Source organism: Ovis aries, chromosome 3 (assembly GCF_016772045.2).
Source record: "Ovis aries strain OAR_USU_Benz2616 breed Rambouillet chromosome 3, ARS-UI_Ramb_v3.0, whole genome shotgun sequence".
Lineage (NCBI taxonomy): Eukaryota > Metazoa > Chordata > Mammalia > Artiodactyla > Bovidae > Ovis > Ovis aries.
Window position 1 is genome coordinate 166,527,159 of NC_056056.1, and position 23,099 is coordinate 166,550,257.

The following is a 23,099-nucleotide window of genomic DNA, read 5'->3' on the forward strand; positions in this document are numbered from 1 at the left end:
CGCACAGAACAAAGGATGGAACGGAAATAGCCGGCTGCAGACCATCCCCCGCTGGGGGCAGGCAGCCAGAGCCGTAAGGGCTGGAAGGGAGTAATCACAGCCCCGGAGAGACTTTACCTACAAACTGCAAGCAGGCTTCTTTGCTAAGACTTCTGGGGGTTCCGGACAGTCGCCATCCGCCTCACAAGGGGCACCAGCGGTACACCCAGAAAACTGAGCAGCAGAGACGGGAAAGGTGATAAGTCGCAGCAACCGCGCTCGCCAAACACCTGAGCTACTCGGACCTGGGAAGGGCACAAAACGCAGGCCCAACCGAGTCTGCGCCTCTGAGGGCTACCTGAGTGCCGAACCTGAGCAGTTTAGACCGGGGAGGTGGATGTAGCCTAGGGCCGGCCTCAGACAGTTTCCTGCGGAGCAACGTAGAGCCTGAGTGGTTTGTGTGCTGCGAGCAGGGGCAGGCCCAGCGGGGCTGAGACACTGCGTGCACATGACAGTGTTATTTGTTTGCAGCATCCCTCCTTCCCCACAGCGTGACTGAACAAGTGAGCCTAAAAAAAAAAAAAAGTGTCCACCACTGCCCCCCACCCCCACCCCCGTGTCAGGACGGAAATCAGACACTGAAGAGACCAGCAAACAGAAGAAGTTAAACAGAGGGAACCGCCTTGGAAGTGACCCCACGCTGCCCACAACACCAGAGAAAGGACCAGATATATCTTTACTATTTTTACGATCATTCTGTTTTTTGTTGTTGTTGTTGTTGATGTTGTTGTATGGTTGTTTTTTCTTCTTTTCTTTTCCTGCTTCTTTTTTTTTTCTAACTTTTTAAAATTGTTAAGTCCTCTATTTCTCCTTTAATTTTTATTTCTGTAACCTACTATTACTTTTCAAAAAAAAAAAAAGACCCTATTTTTTAAAGCAAACACCATAGATAGTCTTTGTGTGGTTGCTGTTGTTGTTTTTTAATAATTCCTGTGGCTTTGTTTTTTTGTGTTTTTTTTTCTTCTTCTTTTCTTTAATATTGTATTTTTGAAAATCCAACCTCTACTCTAGATTTTTAATCTTTGCTTTTTGGTTTTTATTGTCAATTTTGTACATTTAAAAACCAAAACTTCACTACCCAGTTTTACCTGAGAGCGAGATTATGGGCTTGACCACTCTCTCCTCCTTTGGACTCTCCTTTTTCTCCACCAGGTAGCCTCTGTCCCTTCCCTCCCCCTTCTCTTCTCTACCCAACTCTGTGAATCTCTGTGTGTTCCAGACGGTGGAGAACACCTAAGGAACTGGTTACTGGCTGGATTTGTCTCTCTCCTTTTCATTTCTCTCATTTATCCTCCTGGCCACCTCTGTCGACTTCCTCCTTCTCCTCTTCCCTGTATAACTCCATGAATACCTCTGAGCGGTCCACACTGTGGAGCACACATGAGGAAGTGATTACTGGCTAGCTTGCTCTCTCCTCTTTTGATCCTACCTCATCTCATTCCAGTCACCTCTAACTACCCCCTCCCTCTTCTCTTTTCCATGTAACTCAGTGAATCTCTCTGGGTGTCCCTCAATGTGGAGAAACTTTTCATCTTTAACCTAGATGTTTTATCATCAGTGCTGTATAGATAGAGAAGTCTTGAGGCTACTGTAAAAATAAAACTGAAAACCAGAAGCAGGAGGCTTAAGTCCAAATCCTGAAAACATCAGAGAACTCCTGAATCTAGGGAATATTAATCAATAGGAGTTCATCAAATGCCTCCATACCTACACTGAAACCAAGCACCACCCAAGGGCCAACAAGTTCCAGAGCAAGACATACCACACAAATTCTCCAGCAACACAAGAACATACCCCTGAGCTTCAATATTCAGGCAGCCCAAAGTTACTCCAAAACCACTGACATCTCATAACACATTACTGGTCAGTCCATTGCACTCCAGAGAGAAGAAATCCAGCTCCACCCACCAGAACTCCAACACAAGCCTCCCTAACCAAGAAACCTAGACAAGCCACTGATACAACCCCATCCACAGTGAGGAAGCTCCATAATAAAGAGAACTCCACAAATTACCAGAATATAGAAAGGCCACCCCAAATGCAGCAATATAACCAAGATGAAGAGACAGAGGACTACTCAGCAGGTAAAGAAACAGGAGAAATGCCCACCAAACCAAACCAAAGAGGAAGAGATAGGGAATCTACCTGAGAAAGAATTCCGAATATTGATAGTGAAAATGATCCAAAATCTTGAAATCAAAATGGAATCACAGATAAATAGCCTGGAGACAAGGATTGAGAAGATGCAAGAAAGGTTTAACAAGGACCTAGAAGAAATAAAAAAAGTCAGTATATAATGAATAACGCAATAAATGAGATCAGAAACACTCTGGAGGCAACAAATAGTAGAATAATGGAGGCAGAAGATAGGATTAGTGAAATAGAAGATAGAATGATAGAAATAAATGAATCAGAGAGGAAAGAAGAAAAATGAATTAAAAGAAATGAGGACAATCTCAGAGACCTACAGGACAATATGAAATGCTCCAACATTCGAATTAAAGGAGTCCCAGAAGAAGAAGACAGAAAGACCATGAGAAAATCCTTGAGGAGATAATAGTTGAAAACTTCCCTAAAATGGGGAAGGAAATAATCACCCAAGTCCAAGAAACCCAGAGAGTTCCAAATAGGATTACCCCAAGGTGAAACACCCCAAGACACATATTAATCAAATTAACAAAGATCAAACACAAAGAACAAATATTAAAAGCAGCAAGGGAAAAACAACAAATAACACACAAGGGGAATCCCATAACAGCTGATCTTTCAATAGAAACTCTTCAGGCCAGGAGGGAATGGCAAGACATACTTAAAGTGATGAAAGACAATAACCTACAGCCCAGATTACTGTACCCAGCAAGGATCTCATTCAAATATGAAGGAGAAATCAAAAGCTTTACAGAGAAGCAAAAGCTGAGAGAATTCAGCACCACCAAACCAGCTCTCCAACAAATGCTAAAGGATATTCTCTTGACAGGAAACACGAAAAGGGTGTATAAACCCAAACCCAAAACAATAAAGTAAATGGCAATGGGATCATACTTATCAATAATTACCTTAAATGTAAATGGGTTGAATGCCCCAACCAAAAGGCAAAGACTGGCTGAATGGATACAAAAACAAGACCCCTATATATGCTGCCTACAAGAGACCCACCTCAAAACAAGGGACACATACAGACTGAAAGTGAAGGGCTGGAAAAAGATATATCCTGCAAATAGGGACCAAAAGAAAGCAGGAGTGGCAATACTCATATCCGATAAACTAGACTTAAAAACAAAGGCTGTGAAAAGAGACAAGGCCACTGCATAATGATCAAAGGATCAATCCAAGAAGAAGACATAACAATTATAAATATATATGCATCCAACATAGGAGCACCACAGTATGTAAGACAAATGCTAACAAGTATGAAAGGGGAAATTAACAATAACACAATAATAGTGGGAGACTTTAATACCCCACTCACACCTATGGACAGATCAACTAAACAGAAAATTAACAAAGAAACACAAACTTTAAAAGATACAATAGACCAGTTAGACCTAATTGATATCTATAGGACATTTCACCCCAAAACAATAAATTTCACCTTTTTCTCAAGTGCTCACGGAACCTTCTCCAGGATAGATCACATCCTGGGCCATAAATCTAACCTTGATAAATTCAAAAAATCGAAATCATTCCAAGCATCTTTTCTGACCATAATGCATTAAAATTAGATCTCAATTACAGGAGAAAAACTATTAAAAATTCCAACATATGGAGACTGAACAACACGCTTTTGAATAACCAACAAATCACAGAAGAAATCAAAAAGAAATCAAAATATACATAGAAACAAATGAAAATGAAAACACAAAACCCAAAACCTGTGGGACACTGTAAAAGCAGTGCTAAGAGGAAAGTTCATAGCAATATAGGCATACCTCAAGAAACAAGAAAAAAGTCAAATAAATAACCTAACTCTACACCTAAAGCAACTAGAAAAGAAAGAAATGGAGAACTTCAGAGTTAGTAGAAGGAAAGAAATCTTAAAAATTAGGGCAGAAATAAATGCAAAAGAAACAAAAGACACCATAGCAAAAATCAAAGCCAAAAGCTGGTTCTTTGAAAGGATAAATAAAATTGACAAACCATAACCAGACTCATCAAGAAGCAAAGAGAGAAAAATCAAATCAATAAAATTAGAAATGAAAATGGAGAGATCACAACAGACAACACAGAAATACAAAGGATCATAAGAGACTACTATCAGTAATTATATGCCAATAAAATGAACAACATGGAAGAAATGGACAAATTCTTAGAAAAGTACAACTTTCCAAAACTGAACCAGGAATAAATAGAAAATCTTAACAGACCCATCACAAGCACAGAAATTGAAACTGTAATCAGAAATCTTCCAGCAAACAAAAGCCCAGGTCCAGATGGCTTCACAGTTGAATTCTACCAAAAATTTAGAGAAGAGCTAACACCTATCCTATTCAAACTCTTCCAGAAAATTGCAGAGGAAGGTAAACTTCCAAACTCGTTCTATGAGGCCACAATCACCCTAATACCAAAACCTGACAAGGATGCTACAAAAAATATCACTGATGAACATAGATGCAAAAGTCCTCAACAAAATTCTAGCAATCAGAATCCAAATACACATTAAAATGATCATACACCATGACCAAGTGGGCTTTATCCCAGGGATGCAAGGATTCTTCAATATCTGCAAATCAATCAATGTAACTCACCACATTAACAAATTGAAAAATAAAAGCCATATGATTATCTCAATAGATGCAGAGAAGGCCTTTGACAAAATTCAACATCCATTTATGATAAAAACTCGCCAGAAAGCAGGAATAGAAGGAACATGCCTCAACATAATAAAAGCTATATATGACAAACCCACAGCAAACATTATCCTCAATGGTGAAAAATTGAAAGCATTTCCCCTAAAGTCAGGAACAAGACAAGGGTGCCCACTTTCACTGCTACTATTTAACAAAGTTCTGGAAGTTTTGGCCACAGTAATCAGAGCAGAAAAAGAAATAAAAGGAACCCAAATTGGAAAAGAAGAAGTAAAACTCTCACTGTTTGCAGATGACATGATCCTCTACATAGAAAACCCTAAAGACTCCACCAGAAAATTACTAGAGGTAATCAGTGAAAATAGTAAAGTTGCAGGATGTAAAATCAACACACAGAAATCCCTTGCATTTCCATACACTAATAATGAGAAAGAAAAAGAAATTAAGGAAACATTTCCATTCACCATTGCAACGAAAAGAATAAAATACTTAGGAGTATATCTACCTAAAGAAACTAAAGACCTATATATAGAAAACTATAAAACACTGATGAAAGAAATCCAGAGGACACTAATAGATGGAGAAATATACCATGTTCATGGATCGGAAGAATCAATATAGAGAAAATGAGTATACTACCCAAAGCAATCTACAGATTCAATGCAATCCCTATCAAGCTACCAGTGGTATTTTTCACAGAACTAGAACAAATAATTTCAAGATTTGTATGGAAATACAGAAAACCTCGAATAGCCAAAGCAATCTTGAGAAAGAAGAATGGAGCTGGAGGAATCAACTTGCCTGACTTCAGGCTCTACTACAAAGCCACAGTCATCAAGACAGTATGGTACTGGCACAAAGACAGAAATATAGATCAATGGAACAAAATAGAAAGCCCAGAGATAAATCCACACACATATGGACACCTTATCTTTGACAAAGGAGGCAAGAATATACAATGGAGTAAAGACAATCTCTTTAACAAGTGGTGCTGGGAAAACTGGTCAACCACTTGTAAAAGAATGAAACTAGATCACTTTCTAACACCACCACACAAAAAAATAAACTCAAAATGGATTAAAGATCTAAACATAAGACCAGAAACTATAAAACTCCTAGAGGAGAACATAGGCAAAACACTCTTCAACATAAATCACAGCAGGATCCTCTATGATCCACCTCCCAGAATTCTGGAAATAAAAGCAAAAATAAACAAATGGGATCTAATTAAAATTAAAAGCTTCTGCACAACAAAGGAAACTCTAAGCAAGGTGAAAAGACAGCCTTCGGAATGGGAGAAAATAATAGCAAATGAAGCAATTGACAAACAACTAATCTCAAAAATATACAAGCAACTTATGCAGCTCAATTCCAGAAAAATGAACGACCCAATCAAAAAATGGGCCAAAGAACTAAACAGACATTTCTCCAAAGAAGACATACGGATGGCTAACAAACACATGAAAAGATGCTCAACATCACTCATTATTAGAGAAATGCAAATCAAGACCACAATGAGGTACCACTTCACACCAGTCAGAATGGCTGCGATCCAAAAGTCTGCAAGCAATAAATGCTGGAGAGGGTGTGGAGAAAAGGGAACCCTCTTACACTGTTGGTGGGAATGCAAACTAGTACAGCCACTATGGAGAACAGTGTGGAGATTCCTTAAAAAATTGCAAATAGAACTACCTTATGACCCAGCAATCCCACTGCTGGGCATACACACCGAGGAAAGCAGAATAGAAAGAGACACATGTACCCCAATGTTCATCGCAGCACTGTTTATAATAGCCAGGACATGGAAACAACCTAGATGTCCATCAGCAGATGAATGGATAAGAAAGCTGTGGTACATATACACAATGGAGTATTACTCAGCCATTAGAAAGAATACATTTGAATCAGTTCTAGTGAGATAGATGAAACTTGAGCCTATTTTACAGAGTGAAGTAAGCCAGAAAGAAAAACACCAATACAGTATACTAACACATATACGGAATTTAGAAAGATGGTAATGATGACCCTGTATGCAAGACAGCAAAAGAGACACAGATGTGTAGAGCGGACTTTTGGACTCAGAGGGAGAGGGAGAGGGTGGGATGATTTGGGAGAATGGCATTGAAACATGTATACTATCATGTAAGAAACGAATCGCCAGTCTATGTTTGATGCAGGATACAGCATGCTTGGGGCTGGTGCATGGGGATGATCCAGAGAGATGATATGGGGTGAGAGGTGGGAGGGGGGTTCATATTTGGGAACTCATATACACCTGTGGTGGATTCATGTCAATGTATGGCAAAACCAATACAGTATTGTAAAGTAAAATAAAGTAAAAATAAAAGTTAAAAAAAAAAAGACTCTTGCCCACATTTTTTCCTTGCCCCTTCTGTTACCCCGTCCAAGCTCACTCTTCTTGCCGCACAACAGGCCAATATATCAGAGACGAGGTGTTGAGGCAAGGAATATGACTGTAATCAGAAAGCCATCTGACCAAGAAGATGGCAGACTAATGTCTTAAAATAGCCATCTTATCGGGGTCTGGATGCCAGTATCTTTTATAGAACACGGAGCAGGGGAGGGTGAGGAATTAAAGTGAAAAGGCCATTAACCTTGCAGATATCTCCTGGAATGGCCAGCCTCACAGAGTGTGTGTATTAATTTCTACCTTTCTGTAGCCATCCACCGGTGGATAGGACCAGGATGTCTCCCTGAACAAAGGCGCTTTGGCCTAACATTCAGACAGAGGGGTGGTGTTCCCTGAGGCAGGCCATTATGTATAGACACTATCCTTTTAATAAACACAAGCAATAGGGAGTATGATTAAAATCAAAGAAACAGATGCAACAGGAGTAAGGTTTTGTTCTTTCCTGTAACACTTCTACCTCCTGACTGACCCTCATGCTTCTTTGTGGTGCCCTGCATGGCATGTGTGCCCCCCTCCTCTTGAGAACTTTGAGCAAAAAGAAACCAGTCTTTTCAGTGGCAATCATCTCCTGACCTGTTGACCTTGTCATACCTGAATAACAACCAAACCGACATTTTGAAACATCACCCCTCGCCTCCTGGGCCCCACTTACCTCCCATTCCAGCAGCTGCTCAGCTCAGGAGAAGCTGGTGATTGGACTAGAGTTGGGGAAGGAGGGCAACAGAAGTGTGTTCAAACTGCCCAGAATCTTTTCCCCTTGTTCCCCTTCTTCTCCTCCTCATCATGATTATTTTAATTTTATGATTATCATCATTTATGAATTTTATTGCTGTAGGGAAATCCATTCACCCCTATTATTAATGTTTCCTTATTTATGAAATTAGGCTAGCCTAGTTGACCTGCAGACTTCCTATCCTGTTCACTGATCCCATGAGAGCTATTTTCCTACATTTTTAGCCTGCAATTTATTTTATCAATATATTTGATTTCTACAAGAACTTAAAGTGCAGATTGTGTTAAATTGTGCAGATTGTGTTAAATGTATTCTCTGCTCTCCCGCCTTACTAATCTTGAAGATGTGTCACCACTCAGTGGCAATACTGCTGCTGTTTTTTAGACTCACTTGAAGCAGAACAGCTTGGTTTCTGTTATGTTATATTAAATACCAACTTAAAGAACAAAAACCAAAAGCAGCTCTTCTGTCAAAATAACGTCAGCTTCACAACATCTTTTTCACAGAGTTGATGTTTATTGCAAAAAGGTGCGCTTCAATATTATGAAGCATAAAATTCCTCTGATTTGATGTTTCTCTACAGTTTTCCTTTACAGTGATAGTATAGATTACATTGCAAGAACAGAGGCACTTAGGTTATTTTTTTTCTTTGTGAAAACCTCTTGCAGAGAAAGACTTTTTGAGATTATTTTTCTAAAACAACAAAAAGATAAGTATCATGATTATTAAAGATTATTTTTCCCATTAATGACTGAACCTAGAGCTTCCTTATTAGCTGAAGAAGTAGATTACTGATTGAGGAAAGGTTTGAGAATGATGCTGGGGAGTGGGAATATAACTGGGAGCCATCATCTTTGCCTTCAAAGGATCTGTTATCTAGTTAGGGAGAGAGAAAGAAAAGTCAATTTCTATAACAATTCTTTTTCTAGTTTTAACAAAAACATAGAAAATAAGTACTATTATTATATGTCAGTAATTATTTATAGTACTATAGTACACATTGTACATGTATATAAGTGCCTCAATGACATGAAGAGACTTGATATTTTTGTTTTATATTAATAAACAGTTATAGTATACTTTGAAACAATAAGCAAGACATGTAATGGGAGAGGTATTGAGATGTGAGGTGGTATAGGACAAATGGTATTAGCATATCCTTCTTGCCTGCCATCTAATCGTTGTTGGTGATTATTGAGGTTTAAGAGCATGGACTCTGGAGAAAGAATTCTGGTCCAATTCCCTCCAGGAAATCATTTCACTTCTCTGTGTTTTCAGTTTCCTTTCTCATAAGATGTGGGTAAGAAAAGTACTAATTTCACGGGATGAAGTGAGTGGAATGTGTAACACGTTTAGAAGGGCACCTGGTTTCTTCTTAGAACTTCATAGGTGTCAGCTATTCTCATTGTTCCATGCCTGGCCTCCTTACTCTCTTAGGAAGCCCCAGGAAGCAAGCCTTCAGTTTCTTCATCTCCATGTCTTGGCAAAGTGCTTTGTCCAGAGGAAGGGCTGGGTAACTTCTTCTTGGATAAGAGAGGCGGGTGGGGAGAAAGACCCTTTTCCCACCATCCTTCTACTCAAATAGTTCATTCCTGAGCTACACATTTACAAAACAAAAAACAAAAACCCCTAGGCTTCTTAAAAACTCTTTGTAGGGCCTGGCATCTTGGATTTCAAATTTTCAGAACTCGAAGTAACCTCAGATAGTTTCCAGTTCTGCTGCCTCAGTGCTCAGTGGCAGATAGGGACCTGTTCAAAGGCTCTGGTGACACATTAACACCAATGACTGGCTTGTACCCAGCATTTCAGCTGGAATCCTACACATTCTGCAATTCTACACTACCTTTCTTTTCATACTCCCCCTACTATGCCTGTTAAGCTATTCTATCAATACAACTTTTCCGCCAAGTTGACTTTTGCTTTTATTGCAACATTTTTCTTCTTTAAACATATCAAAGGTGATCATCAGTTACCCGCCCTGATGGCTGTACTCAGTAGGCAGGCTTTCGTGACCTTTCTCAGGTCTGGCCCGGGGCTCCTATAACCTGCCACCACAGCGTCCTGGGCTTTCACTGCCTACACAGTCAACTGCACAGTATTTTGATTGCCTATCTGGCCGTTCACATTTTCTGTTAGACATTAAGCTCCATGGTCTCTCACTTAAGGGGTTTGCTGCAGAGTCAGGGTTTAGGGTATGGGCTCTGGAGCTGACTACCTAGGTTCAGATCGTGTGATTTTGGGCAATTTATTTAAACTTCACTGTGCCACTGCTTTTTCCTCTGTAACATGAGCATAATAATGATATCCACTCAAAGTTGGAAGGATTACATGAAATAATGCTTAAGTACTTGGGATGGTACCTGGCATTGTAGGAACCTTAGTTCTTATTTTCCACTTTTATCTTTCTTATCCAGTGCCTAAGAATTCAGAAAATATTTGTGGAATAAATATCTGTCTTTCTTTGGGGTGATTAGAAATTAAATCTAATGCCCCTTCAATAATATAATAATCCTTTATTACGTTAAGAAGTGATGGGACCATACCAGAAGTATGACGTGAGGTCTTTGTCCATAATGGGTTTGCAAACAAGTTATAATGAGAAAATATACAATGTGAGGAACCACTATAGAACTGAATAGAAATTACTGCCTATTAATATATGCAAATTTTATTGGGAACAACATAAAACTTTATAAATCTTCCAGGTGTTTCACTACTAACAACGTTATCTCTGGAACCCAGAAGTTATGTAGAGCATTATGAACTTTTAGAATGTAAAAAGACTCAAGAGATTATCCTTCATCTTAAAAATGAGAAAAATGTTGAAATTTATCAGAGACCAAGTTTCAAAAGGCTATTGTTTATAGTTCATTGAAATATTTGGGTACTGAGTTTCCTTTAAGTGTTTGTTCAATGCTAAAAACTGAAGACACCTAGAATTCTATTCTTTTTTTTTTTTTTTTGACCTTGCTAAGGGCTTGTGGGAGCTCATTTCCTGACCAAGGATTGAACCCAGGGCACAGCAATGAAATCCTGGAATCTTAACCACTAGGCTGCCAGGGACCCTCCTCCCCCTACACACCCAGACTTCTTAGTTGCACCTACTGTGAGAGGAGTCTGTTAACTGGGAGGTTGGGTATGAATGAGTGTGTGTGTGTGCTGTCACTTCATTTGTGTTCGACTCTCTGCAACCACATGGACCTTAATCTGCCAGGCGTTCATGGGTTTCTCCAGGCAAGAATACTGGAGTGGGTTGCCATGCCCTCCTCCAGGGGATCTTCCCGACCCAGGGATCGAACTGGCATCTCCTGCATTGCAGGCGGGTTCTTTACATTAGCACCACCTGCAAAGCCCTTGTTATGAACACTATGTATATTTCTCCCTCTTCATCTAACATCTTTCTTTTAGGGCATACAGTGGCCAAGCAAGTATATTATACCAGTAAAAAGAAGGATCCTTCAAAGTGGTTACCTGCCCTTCATTTTTTTGAAATAGCTTTGAAGCTCGCTAGGACATCAGGAACAGAAGAACATGAGGTGGAAGCTGAAATCTTTTTTCAGAAAGGTAAGATGTATTTGGAGTCACAACTATGATAAATTTTGGCAAAACTTTTTTTCCTATTAACAAAAGGCTTCTTAAAAATCTGGTCACTGATTATATAAAATATTGATTTTACAAAGGGTGTGGTGTTGACAAACACCTTGATGTCTCTGCCAAACTCAGTTTTGGATAAAGTGAACATGCTCATATTAAGTTTACATCTAGAAAGGGAAAAAAGACTTCTATTTTCATTTCTTTTATAATTACGACTGGCTTTCCTTATGCAAAGTTTCACATTCGACACAAAAATCTCATTATCAGCCATTTAGCTATGAAAAATGTTACTTAAAGAATGCTTAGAAGATATTTTTATGCATAATTTCATTACTTAGCTAAAATAGCCAGTTTCTGTAAAATATACCTATCCATTTAAATAGCTATAGCATATCTATACTTATAACTTACAATACACATTTGCATAATGCATTCATATAGCTTTGTTGTGGCCATTTTAGCCCTGAGAAAAGTGATGATGACAATTGGTATCATTTATTGGACACGACTGAACAACTTCACTTTCATTTTTCACTTTCATGCGTTGGAGAAGGAAATGGCAACCCACTCCAGTGTTCTTGCCTGGAGAATCCCAGGGACGGATGAGCCTGGTGGGCTGCCATCTATGGGGTCGCACAGAGTCGGACATGACTGGAGTGACTTAGCAGCAGCAGCAGCATTGAACATCTACTAGGAAAAAGCACTGTAATCAGTGTTTTACATCTCATATTGCCAGTTCCTACAATAGCACTACAAGGTAGGGATGATCAATCCTGGTTGGCAGATGAGGGGAGTCTGGGTAAATAACCATCTATAAGTCAAGAGCTACTAAATGCCCAGATGTGAATTTCACATGAGGTGGCTCTATGCTCTGTCCACATGCTGTACGGAAACTGTCAATGCTTTTCACAGTGATTATGAGATTTCTTTTTCCAGTCCTGGCTATAGAAGTAGCATTCCAACGCCTGGCATTTGAAGGCTGCAGCTCACCAGGAGGGAGGCAGAGCTGTGTGCACACGAGCGCATTTGCATCATCTGTGTTGGTTTTCCAGTGTCTGCTGATTTTCTAGGATTTGTTTCTAGCAAAGGTGTTTCCTATGATGCCTGCAATGACTGAGGAAGGAAGAAAATGGATGTAGATTAAAGAAATGCACTGCAGGAGGAAGTGAGAGCACAAAGTAAGGAAATGGAAGGAAAACAGGATGATGACACCTGTGTCTGAACAGTGAGAGGAGGCAGGGGAACCTCGAGGTGCCCAGGGAAGGAAGCAGCAGCTCTTTCCCCACTGGCGTACCTTCCAGCAGGAAACAAGAGATGGGCAAGCAAGGAGAGCACATCCAGTTTTCCAAGTTTCCAGCATAAAATATTTGTTCTGAAGTCCTAAATGACAGAAAAAAGAAAGTCCATCTTTGTATATCCTTTTTCTCTTTCAGGCAAAATAGAATGTCAAATATTGATGGAAGAGAAACCTCCAACTATGCAACTTGAGAGTCTGTTTGAAGCTATACAGCTAAGCTTGAGACATGATCAAAATTCAGGGTAAAAAAAAAAAAAAGACCTTTCCATTATCACAATATGTGTTTGGGTTTGATCCCCATGTTCTGGATGTGTGCTGAAATGACTGGGACACTCTCTTCTCACGGCAGGGCTAGTTTGGGGTGTCCATTGTCCAACTGGTTCACTGACTTCCTTTTCAAGCTTGTTGCTTTTGGCTCTGCCCCAAGGCTTTATTCTCAGGGACCATTGATGACAACAGGTAGCCTGATGACATACTGGACTGTAAATCACTTCTGGGCTATACTCAGCTTGATCTCCTGTCAGTCCCAGGATACAGGAATTTCTACCAGATGTGAAATTGTATCGAGAAGGGATTTGTGCCATGCGGGTTCATCAGTGCCAAGGCTGGCCAACTCAATTCTGTATAATTGACTTAATGCACTGATTTAAATGACCCTGTCCGACAGGTTTGATAGTGAACACACAGCCCTCACCCACACCAAGTAATGGCTTTCAGCATAACTCTGTGTGTCTCTTTAGAATCTAATCAGTGTAGGAGGTAGAGACAGAGAGCTGGTTTTCCAGGTTTGACTATCACTTCTGTAGTGCCTTGTGTGCTGGAATATTCCAGAATGGTTTTGATGCTGGACTCCTTGCAGTCATGGCAGGAGGAGATCACAGGACAAGGAAGAACATACAGCTGTCTTTAAGAGCTTCTGATTTCAGTAGGGAGGAAGATGCCAGTGTTTAAGCCACAGGTGCTGTGAAAAAAGGGTCAGTTTGGAACAGATGCTAGTTTTGCCTGTTTTTACCTTCATTTGCTCAGAAATTGTTGTCACATGATGCAAAATGATGCTTATGAGTAGTGAGGCTATGTAATAAGTACAATGTTTTATTGTTTTAGGTTGATAAGAGACTCCTACCTTGAAATAGCCTTATTACTTTTACACATAAGGAAGTCAAAGAGCAAACTTCCAGTGTCACCATTGACAACTATTAAGGTAATAAATGATTTTATTAGACATATAAAGTATTAAATGTAAAGTATATTGCCTTTGAGCTTGCTTATTTTGCTACCTCTGTGCAATGGATATAAAGAGACATTTTTCTTTGTGACTTGCAGGAATTAATTCATTATTTTAAGCTCATACTCATATTTAGATACCTCTTTGGACATTGTTACATAAAATTCTGGAAATGGATTTCATTTGGAGATTTTTGCCTGTTAAAATGTTATCCATGAAATGTCAATCAGTCAGTTCAGTCCCTCAGTCATGTCCAACTCTTTGTGACCCCATGAATCACAGCACTCCAGGCCTCCCTATCCATCACCAACTCCCGGAGTTCACTCAGATTCATGTCCATCAAGTCAGTGATGCCATCCAGCCATCTCATCCTCTGTCGTCCCCTTCTCCTCCTGCCCACAATCCCTCCCAGCATCAGAGTCTTTTCCAATGAGTCAACTCTTCGCATGAGGTAGCCAAAGTATTGGAGTTTCAGCCTCAGCATCAGTCCTTCCAATGAACACCCAGGACTGGTCTGCTTTAGGATGGACTGCTTGGATCTCCTTGCAGTCCAAGGGACTCTCAAGAGTCTTCTCCAACACCACAGTTCAAAAGCATCAATTCTTCGACACTCAGCTTTCTTCACAGTCCAACTTTCACATCCATACATGACCACTGGAAAAACCATAGTCTTGACTAGATGGACCTTTGTTGGCAAAGTAGTATCTCTGCTTTTGAATATGTTATCTAGGTTTGTCATAACTTTCCTTCCAAGGAGTAAGTGTCTTTTCATTTCGTGGCTGCAATCACCATCTGCAGTGATTTTGGAGCCCCGCAAAACAAGTCTGACACTGTTTCCACTGTTTCGCCATCTATTTGCCATGAAGTGATGGGACCAGATGCCATGATCTTCTTTTTCTGAATGTTGAGCTTCAAGCCAACTTTTTCACTCTCCTCTTTCACTTTCATCAAGAGGCTTTTGAGGTCCTCTTCACTTTCTGCCATAAGGGTGGTGTCATCTGCATATCTGAGGTTATTAATAGTTTCTCCTGGCAATCTTGATTCCAGCTTGTGCTTCTTCCAGCCCAGCATTTCTCATGATGTACTCCATGAAATGTAGGTGCATATAAATGTGCTCAGTCATTAGGATTGATCAGGTGTTTGCAGGAAATGACATATTGCTTAAGCTGATAGACAAGTATGGTTTTCATTACTGATGTGGCTGGCAAACAGGTCATCTTTTGATAATAAAAGTCATTCATTCATTTATCACATATCTATTGAGCATGTCCTATAACCCAGAACGTATTCTGGATAAAGCAGAGTCCAGGACAATCTCAGTGCTTGTTCCCATGCACTTACTCTTCAGCGGCAGGAGACAGGTAATAAACCTGTAAAGGAAGAAAGATGGGAGGGAGTGAGGGAGGAAGAGAAGGGAAGGAAGGGTTGGGGGTGTTTTAGGTGGTGAAGTTTAGGATTAAGAAATAACTTGAGTTGGTGGGATTGTGAACGACTACAGTGGAAAGAGGTGAAAAGTAAGATTTGATCATTTGGGAGGGAGCCCTGCAGGGTGGCAAAGGCATACACTCCATCAAGCAGCTCTTCCAAATAAGGGGCAGAAACGTCTCCAGGGATCCTGTGATCCTGTTGAGGTCAGAGGTTCAGCCTTTCTCAGGAGCTCCTAGAAATGCCAATGCTGCTGGTCTGTGGGCCACACCCGAGTACCCAGGATTCAGGCAGGGAGATTTTCTTTCTTTATTTAAAAAAAAATTAATTTATTTATTTTAATTGGAGGCTAATTACAATATTGTAGTGGGTTTTGTCATAGATTGACATGAATCAGTCGCAGGGGCAAATGTGTTCCCCATCCAGAACCCCATTCCCACCTCCCTCCCCATCCCACCCCCCAGGGTCATCCCAGTGCACCAGCCCTGAGCACCCCAGACAGGGAGATTTTCTAGGCAGGAAGTTGGGTGGGGAACTTTGTTTTAATTTTTTTTTGAAAACTTGGTTTTTATTTTTCAAAAAATACTATCTAATTGTTTATTCTTTAGATTTCAGTAGGCTTTATATATTTCATTCTCATTAAATAATCCTCTGACCCACCAAAAAACCTCTCTAGAAAATTATGATGTCAAATCTCTAATCTTTGAGACAACATAAACATGATTTAAATCCTGTAGACAAATAGGCTTTTAGTCAGTTGGAACAACTTAAATGGTTGCTGCCTTATGTGGCTAACAGCTATTTTTTTTTTTTTCATCAAAATGATTACATAGAAAACTTACTTTTGTGATATGATATACATCTTTACATCCAATAAGAGAAAACAGAAACCTTTGTTTCCATGGCAATTTGCAATGCAAATTAATAAGATGCTAGGATAAAAAACATATCACCTTTTGGGCCTTCTCTAGGGAGCTGTTTATAATTAGGAGCTTAAACAAATAAGATTTGAGTGAAAGAATAGTATAACTCCAGTGACTGAACAGCAACAACAAACACAATATGAGCATTATTTTCTGTATATCTTGACATAGCATAAATATTTTAGCAAGACATACAATTATTAGACACACAGAAAACAGTCAAAAACAACAAAAATTCATCTAGGCATATTCAGACTGTTGAAATAGGACATTTAAAATATGTCCTAGTAAAGACAATTGCTATATAAATGCTGAAAAGAAAGCAGTATTGTTTCACTTATATGGAGAATCTGGAATATAGTGACTGTCACCCTGGTTTGGGTTGGAGTCCTAGCTTCATGACACACTATTAATACCAATGGGACCGAAGCTTTTCTAACCCAAGTTTCCTCATCTGTGAAATGAAGGTGAGGATACTTACCCCTTAGAGTAGCTAGGAAAATTAAGTAAAATAAAAGACTTGGCACATAATAAATACCCAAAAGAAAACCCCAAAAGAGGTGAGGGGATGATCCTTTATGTAACTTTGACTAGACTCCAACATCGTATCTTTCTGAAGTATTTTGTACATAGTAGGTATCCAATAGTTATTTGTTAGTTAAACTATTTCTTGAACATTCATTCATGTATTCATTCAGTCAAACACTTATTGAGTGCTTAATGTATGCCAATCATGTTACTCTCTTCCCCTAAGAAGCACAGAGGAACAAAGGAAAGAAATACTTGTATTGCGATGTGCGAGGACTATAATCGGAGAAGGCAATGGCACCCCACTCCAGTACTCTTGCCTGGAAAATCCCATAGATGGAGGGGCCTGGTAGGCTGCAGTCCATGGGGTCGCGAAGAGTCGGACACGACTGAGCGACTTCACTTTCACTTTTCACTTTCATGCACTGGAGAAGGAAATGGCAACCCACTCCAGTGTTCTTGCCTGGAGAATCCCAGGGACGGGGGAGCCTGGTGGGCTGCTGTCTCTGGGGTCGCACAGAGTTGGACACGACTGAAGTGACTTAGCAGCAGCAGCAGAGGACTATAAGATAGGTCAAGTAGGGAAGTGGAGCAAAGTGGCTAATTCTGCTTTGGGGGAATGTAAGAGAAAGCTTTACAGATGAGATGAGTTTTGGATAAGTAGAAGTTTTCCAAGGAATTGAGAGAAAAAATAGTCCAAAGAGAGAGATTATCAAACACATGTTTAGAAAATAGATTTTTTGAAGCATAAATTATATCTGTGAAATTAACCTATTTTAAGAGTACAATTCATAGATGTTTAATAATTTTACATGTCGTGTAACTATCATCACCATCCAGTTTTAGAACATTTCCCTCATCTTCAAAAGATCCCAAGTGCCCATTTGCTATCATTCCCATTTCTACCTCTAGTCCCAGGTAACCGTTAGTCTGTTTTCTGTCTCTGTAGATTTGTCTTTTCTGTATAGTTCACTTAAATGGAATCATACAGTATGTAATCTTTCATGCCTGCTTTTTCATCTGGCATTATGTTCTTGAGGTTCACCCATGTTGTAACATGTAACAATATTTGTTCCTTTTACTTCTCAGTAGTATTCCTTTATATAGTTTTATTACCTTTTCTTGATTCATTCAGCTGGAGCTGGATATATGAATTGTTACCACTTTTGGCTATTATGAATGATGCTGCTTTGAATATTCGTATATAGATTTAAATATTTTAAACTTTATTTTTAATTGGAAGATAGTTGCTTTACAATATTGTGTTGGCTTCTGCCATGCAACGTGAATCCGCCATAAGTATACATATGTCCCCTCCCTCTTGAACCTCCCCCCAACCCCTACCCACTCCCGCCCATCTAGATTGTCACAGAGTACCACATTGAGCTCCCTGTGTTATACAGTAACTTCCTTTGAGCTGTCTGTTTTACATATGGTAATGTGTATGTTTCAGTGCTACTCTCTCAATTCCATATACAGATTTTTTATGTGAACGTGTTTTCAGTTCCTTTGGGTGTATGCCTAAGAATGGAATTTCTGGGTCATACGTCAACCCTCTGTTTAGCCTGCTGATGATCTGTTATATTGTTTTCCTAAGTGCTGTACCATTGTGTATTCCTACCAGCAGTGTAGGAGGGTTTCAGTTTCTCCACATCCTTGCAAACAGTTGTTATTATTTATCTTTTTGATTGTAGCCATCCTAGTAGGTATTAAGTGGGTATTTCATTAGAATTTTGATTTGCATATCCCTAATGGCCATGTGTATATCTTCTTTAGGACAATATCTACTCAAATCTTTTGCCCACAAACTAAATTGAGTTATCTTTTTTTTATCACTGAGTTATAAGACTTTTAAAACATATGTATTCTAGATATATGTCCCTTATCAGATATATAATTTATAGATTTTTTTCCAGCTGATGGCTTGTCTTCTCATGCAATTAATGGTATCTTTAGAAACAAGAGTCTTTACTTTTAATGAGGTACAGTTTATCATTTTAAAAAATATTTTGTGGTTTTAGTACCACCTTACCTAACCCCAGATGTTGAAGATTTTCTCCTATGTTTTCTTCTGAAAGTTTTTTAGCTTTAATGCTTAAGTCCATCATGGTATATTTTGAATTAAATTTTGTATAAAGTGTGAGATAAGGCTCTAAATTCATATTTTTGCACGGATATTCATTTGTCTGAGCATCACTTGTTGTAAAGACTATCTTTTCTTTATTGAATTGCCTTGGCTCCTTTGTCAAAAAATGTATTGCTCAAAAGTCTAAATATTTATTCTTAGACTTCCAATTCTATTCCATTGATCTATAATTCTATCTTATGTGAGTATCCACTGTCTTGATTACTGTATGGCTTATAGTAAGTTTTTTGAAATTGGAAAGTATTTGTCCTCCAATTCTGTTCTTTCTTTTCAAAATTATTTTCACTTTGAATCTTTTGCATTTTATTCTTCATTTTAGAATCTGCTGGTCAGTTTCTGCCAAAACGCAGAATTTTGGTACAGATTATGTTGAATCTACAGGTAACTTGTGGACATTTGGCATGTTGACAACTTTAAATCCTCAATTCATGTATATGAACTCTCTTCATTTATTTAGATATTAATTTTTATTGATAATTTTTTTACTTTTCAGTATGCACATTTTATACATTTTTGTTAAGATTATTTCTATCATGAATGGGTATTTTCTTTCTTTTTTTTTAACTTATTAGTTTTTTATTTTTTAAATTTTAAAATCTTTAATTCTTACAGGCGTTCCCAAACATGAACCCCCTTCCCAATAACATCTCTGTGGGTCATCCCCATGCACCAGCCCCAAGCATGCTGTATCCTGCGTCAGACATAGACTGGTGATTCAATTCTTACATGATAGTATACATGTTAGAATGCCATTCTCCCAAATCATCCCACCCTCTCCCTCTCCCTCTGAGTCCAAAAGTCCATTATACACATCTGTGTCTTTTTTCCTGTCTTGCATACAGGGTCATCATTGCCATCTTTCTAAATTCCATATATATGTGTTAGTATACTGTATTGGTGTTTTTCTTTCTGGCTTACTTCACTCTGTATAATAGGCTCCAGTTTCATCCATCTCATCAGAACTGATTCAAATGAATTCTTTTTAATGGCTGAGTAATACTCCATTGTGTATATGTACCACAGCTTTCTTATCCATGAATGGGTATTTTCTTAATTTCATTTTCAGATTATTCATTGCTGATACAATTGATTTATGAATATTGAGTTTTGTATCCTGTGACCTTGCTAAGCACATTTATTAATTCTAGAGGGGTGTGTGTGTGTGTGTGTGTGTGTGTGTGTGTGTATCTTGGGTTTTTATGCATATAGGATCATGTTCCTTGCAAACAATTTAACTTCATTTCCTATTCTAGATTCATTTTAAAATTTTTCTTACCTGTTTGTATAGGCTAGTATCCCATATGCAGTGTTGAACACCTCCCATGTAAAAAAATGCCCATCATATTTTTTTTTCCTGTTTTCATTCTGAGCTCAAGTTTGACCTCAATAAAGCCTTCCTCTCAATTCAAAATGAGCTTTCTTTTTTGAATGTCTGTGTCACTAATTGTTTTTACAATATAGTTACTTAATGTTATTTTGTATTCAATGCCTATTAGCCTTGTGTCAAGAATTAAATAGATAAATTGCCCAAGGTTATAGTCAGTAAGCTGGCACTGGCTACCCCAGAGCCTAAGCAGTGTTATTACAGCTAGTAAGGATGGTCTTCATATTTGGGACAGGACTACATTGCTTAGATTTTAGATTCCCCATGGACTGATCTCTCCAGGTATCGCCTGTCTCCAAGTTTAGCACTTGATCTAGTCACATTTGTGTATTGTATTTCCTGCTCTGGCATCAGCTTTACTCATTGCTTTTCCTTTTATTTGGGAGTCTTATTGCCAGAAGTAAAAAAGGTATTTTTGTTATTGCTTATTTTATTGTTGAAGATCTAAAAAATCAGGTAAAATATGAACATCAACAAATTAGAATAAGCTATCTAATCAAATAGTTTTTCCAGATTAGTTGAATCTTTAAATTTGACTATTAATACTTTAAAAATGTAAAACAGACAGCTAGTATGTTGCTGGCAGGGTTTCTGTTTACTTCAGTATTATTGACTTTTTTATATTTAAAAACTGAACACATATGCCGCATACACACACCCTCCCATTGCACATATCTCCATTCATTGTCACTTTTTGCTGTTCTGTAGAACTTCATGATTACAGTCATCCTTTTAACAGTTCTGTAGTTAGAAAGCTGATGGCAAATACGTATCAAAAATCTTTAAGTAGTACTCCTGTTTCTGACATATTTACACACAATATATATTCACTTTATAGATCCTCTATTAAAATGGTAAATAATACTTAAAATGCCATTTCTGTTTATTTTATTGATATTCAAATAGTGTAAGCTCATCTAGAAAATCACACAAAAAAGTTAAATATAATTAAATTACCCATAAAACCTGGGATAACCACTGTTGATAATTTTCTCTGTTTGTGCATATAGAGAAATATATATGTACCTATCTTTTATACTAATACATATATATGGAATTTAGAAAGATGATAACGATAACCCTGTATGCGAGACTGCAAAAGAGACACAGATGTATAGAACAGTCTTATGGACTCTGTGGGAGAGGGTGAGGGCTGGATGATTTGGGAGAATGGTATTGAAACATGTATATTATCATATGTGAAATGAATCACCAGTCCAGGTTTGATGCATGATATAGGATGCTTGGGGCTGGTGCACTGGGTTGACCCAGAGGGATGATATGGGGAGGGAGGTGGGAGGGGGGTTCAGGATTGGGAACACGTGTACACCTGTGGCAGATTCATGTTGATGTATGGCAAAACCAATACAATATTGTAAAGTAATTAGCCTCCAATTAAAATAAATAAATTTATATTAAAAAAATAAAAAAATGGGATCATACTTTGCATGCTATTTTGTAACCTATACTTTTCTTTTTCTAATATGATTAGGATATCTTTTCATGTTGATAGATGCATGTACATTATTATTCTTAATGGCTACACAGTGTTACAGTAAAATCTCATCATCAGAAGATTAGAAAATCTATCATTAAGCTTTATGATATCTTTATCTGTCTTTATCATAAAATATTTGCCATATTTTGTAGGCTCTTCCCAGAAGGCATAGTTCTACTAAAGAACCAATAGTAAATAAACATGAAATGTACAGTTTATTTGCCTGGATTGCAATAAGAGCTGCTGCACAGGTTGGTGTGATTTTTATTTAATTCTCCTCTTTACTGTCACATCTGTTAAGGCAACACAATCTATTTATTCAAGAGAAAGAAAAATTTCACATTCTTTGAGATTTGTGCCAGTGATATTTCTTTGGGGCAATTAGAAGTGCTCTTTATATGTGTAGTGTTTTTAATCTCTATTTGCCAGAACTTGGTTTTGTTTGTTTTAACTTTTCTTTAATGAAAGTATTGGCAGATACACATGTGCACATATTTTGGGAAAATCTGTCACAGCTAGGTGAGGGAGCCTATTCAGAGTGACTTATTTATTGATTAAATTGTCAATCATGATTTGTTCGACTATGATACATAGTACATGCAGGGGATCACATATTGCTCTTCAGATTGTCTTTACTTTTCCTCCAATGTATACCAAATATTATGAATTCACTCTTTCACATTCTTCACCTAATGGATATCTATGAATCAAAAAGCTTGCATTTATGAATTCTAATTATGCATTAATTTTAGGTCAGTGAGGCTGTGCTGGCAATTAATCTACTTATTGGAAAGAAGAATGCTAGAACTGATAAAGTTAGCCAAGGAGCATTATCAAATATCCCAGAATTTGCTTCCATGGATCTTTTTTCTTCATACACAGATTATTTGCTTGGTATGTTTGGTTGTTGGGCATTTTATATACATATAATGTATAATCAAGTTTCAAAGATTTAATTCTAGAGATTTATTGGGTTTTAACTTTATTTTTATTTTATTTTTTAATTTAAATTTTATTTTTTTACTTTACAATACTGTATTGGTTTTGCCATACATTGACATGAATCCACCA

At 38.2% G+C, this 23,099-nt stretch overlaps 1 protein-coding gene across 8 annotated transcripts in view; it reads left to right on the plus strand.

Annotated features, from left to right (window-relative positions):
- Positions 1–23,099, plus strand: part of CFAP54 (cilia and flagella associated protein 54) — a 330,206-nt gene that overhangs the window by 231,908 nt on the left and 75,199 nt on the right. For 7 of the 8 annotated variants that reach the window (XM_015094809.4, XM_060413069.1, XM_027967638.3 and 4 more), the window contains 5 exons: positions 11,417–11,572; positions 13,036–13,141; positions 14,004–14,100; positions 22,181–22,279; positions 22,781–22,922. In XM_015094809.4, the coding sequence (XP_014950295.2) occupies positions 11,417–11,572; positions 13,036–13,141; positions 14,004–14,100; positions 22,181–22,279; positions 22,781–22,922 (600 nt within the window). The remainder of the gene's footprint in view (positions 1–11,416; positions 11,573–13,035; positions 13,142–14,003; positions 14,101–22,180; positions 22,280–22,780; positions 22,923–23,099) is intronic. The other variant, XM_060413070.1, reaches the window with a different exon arrangement.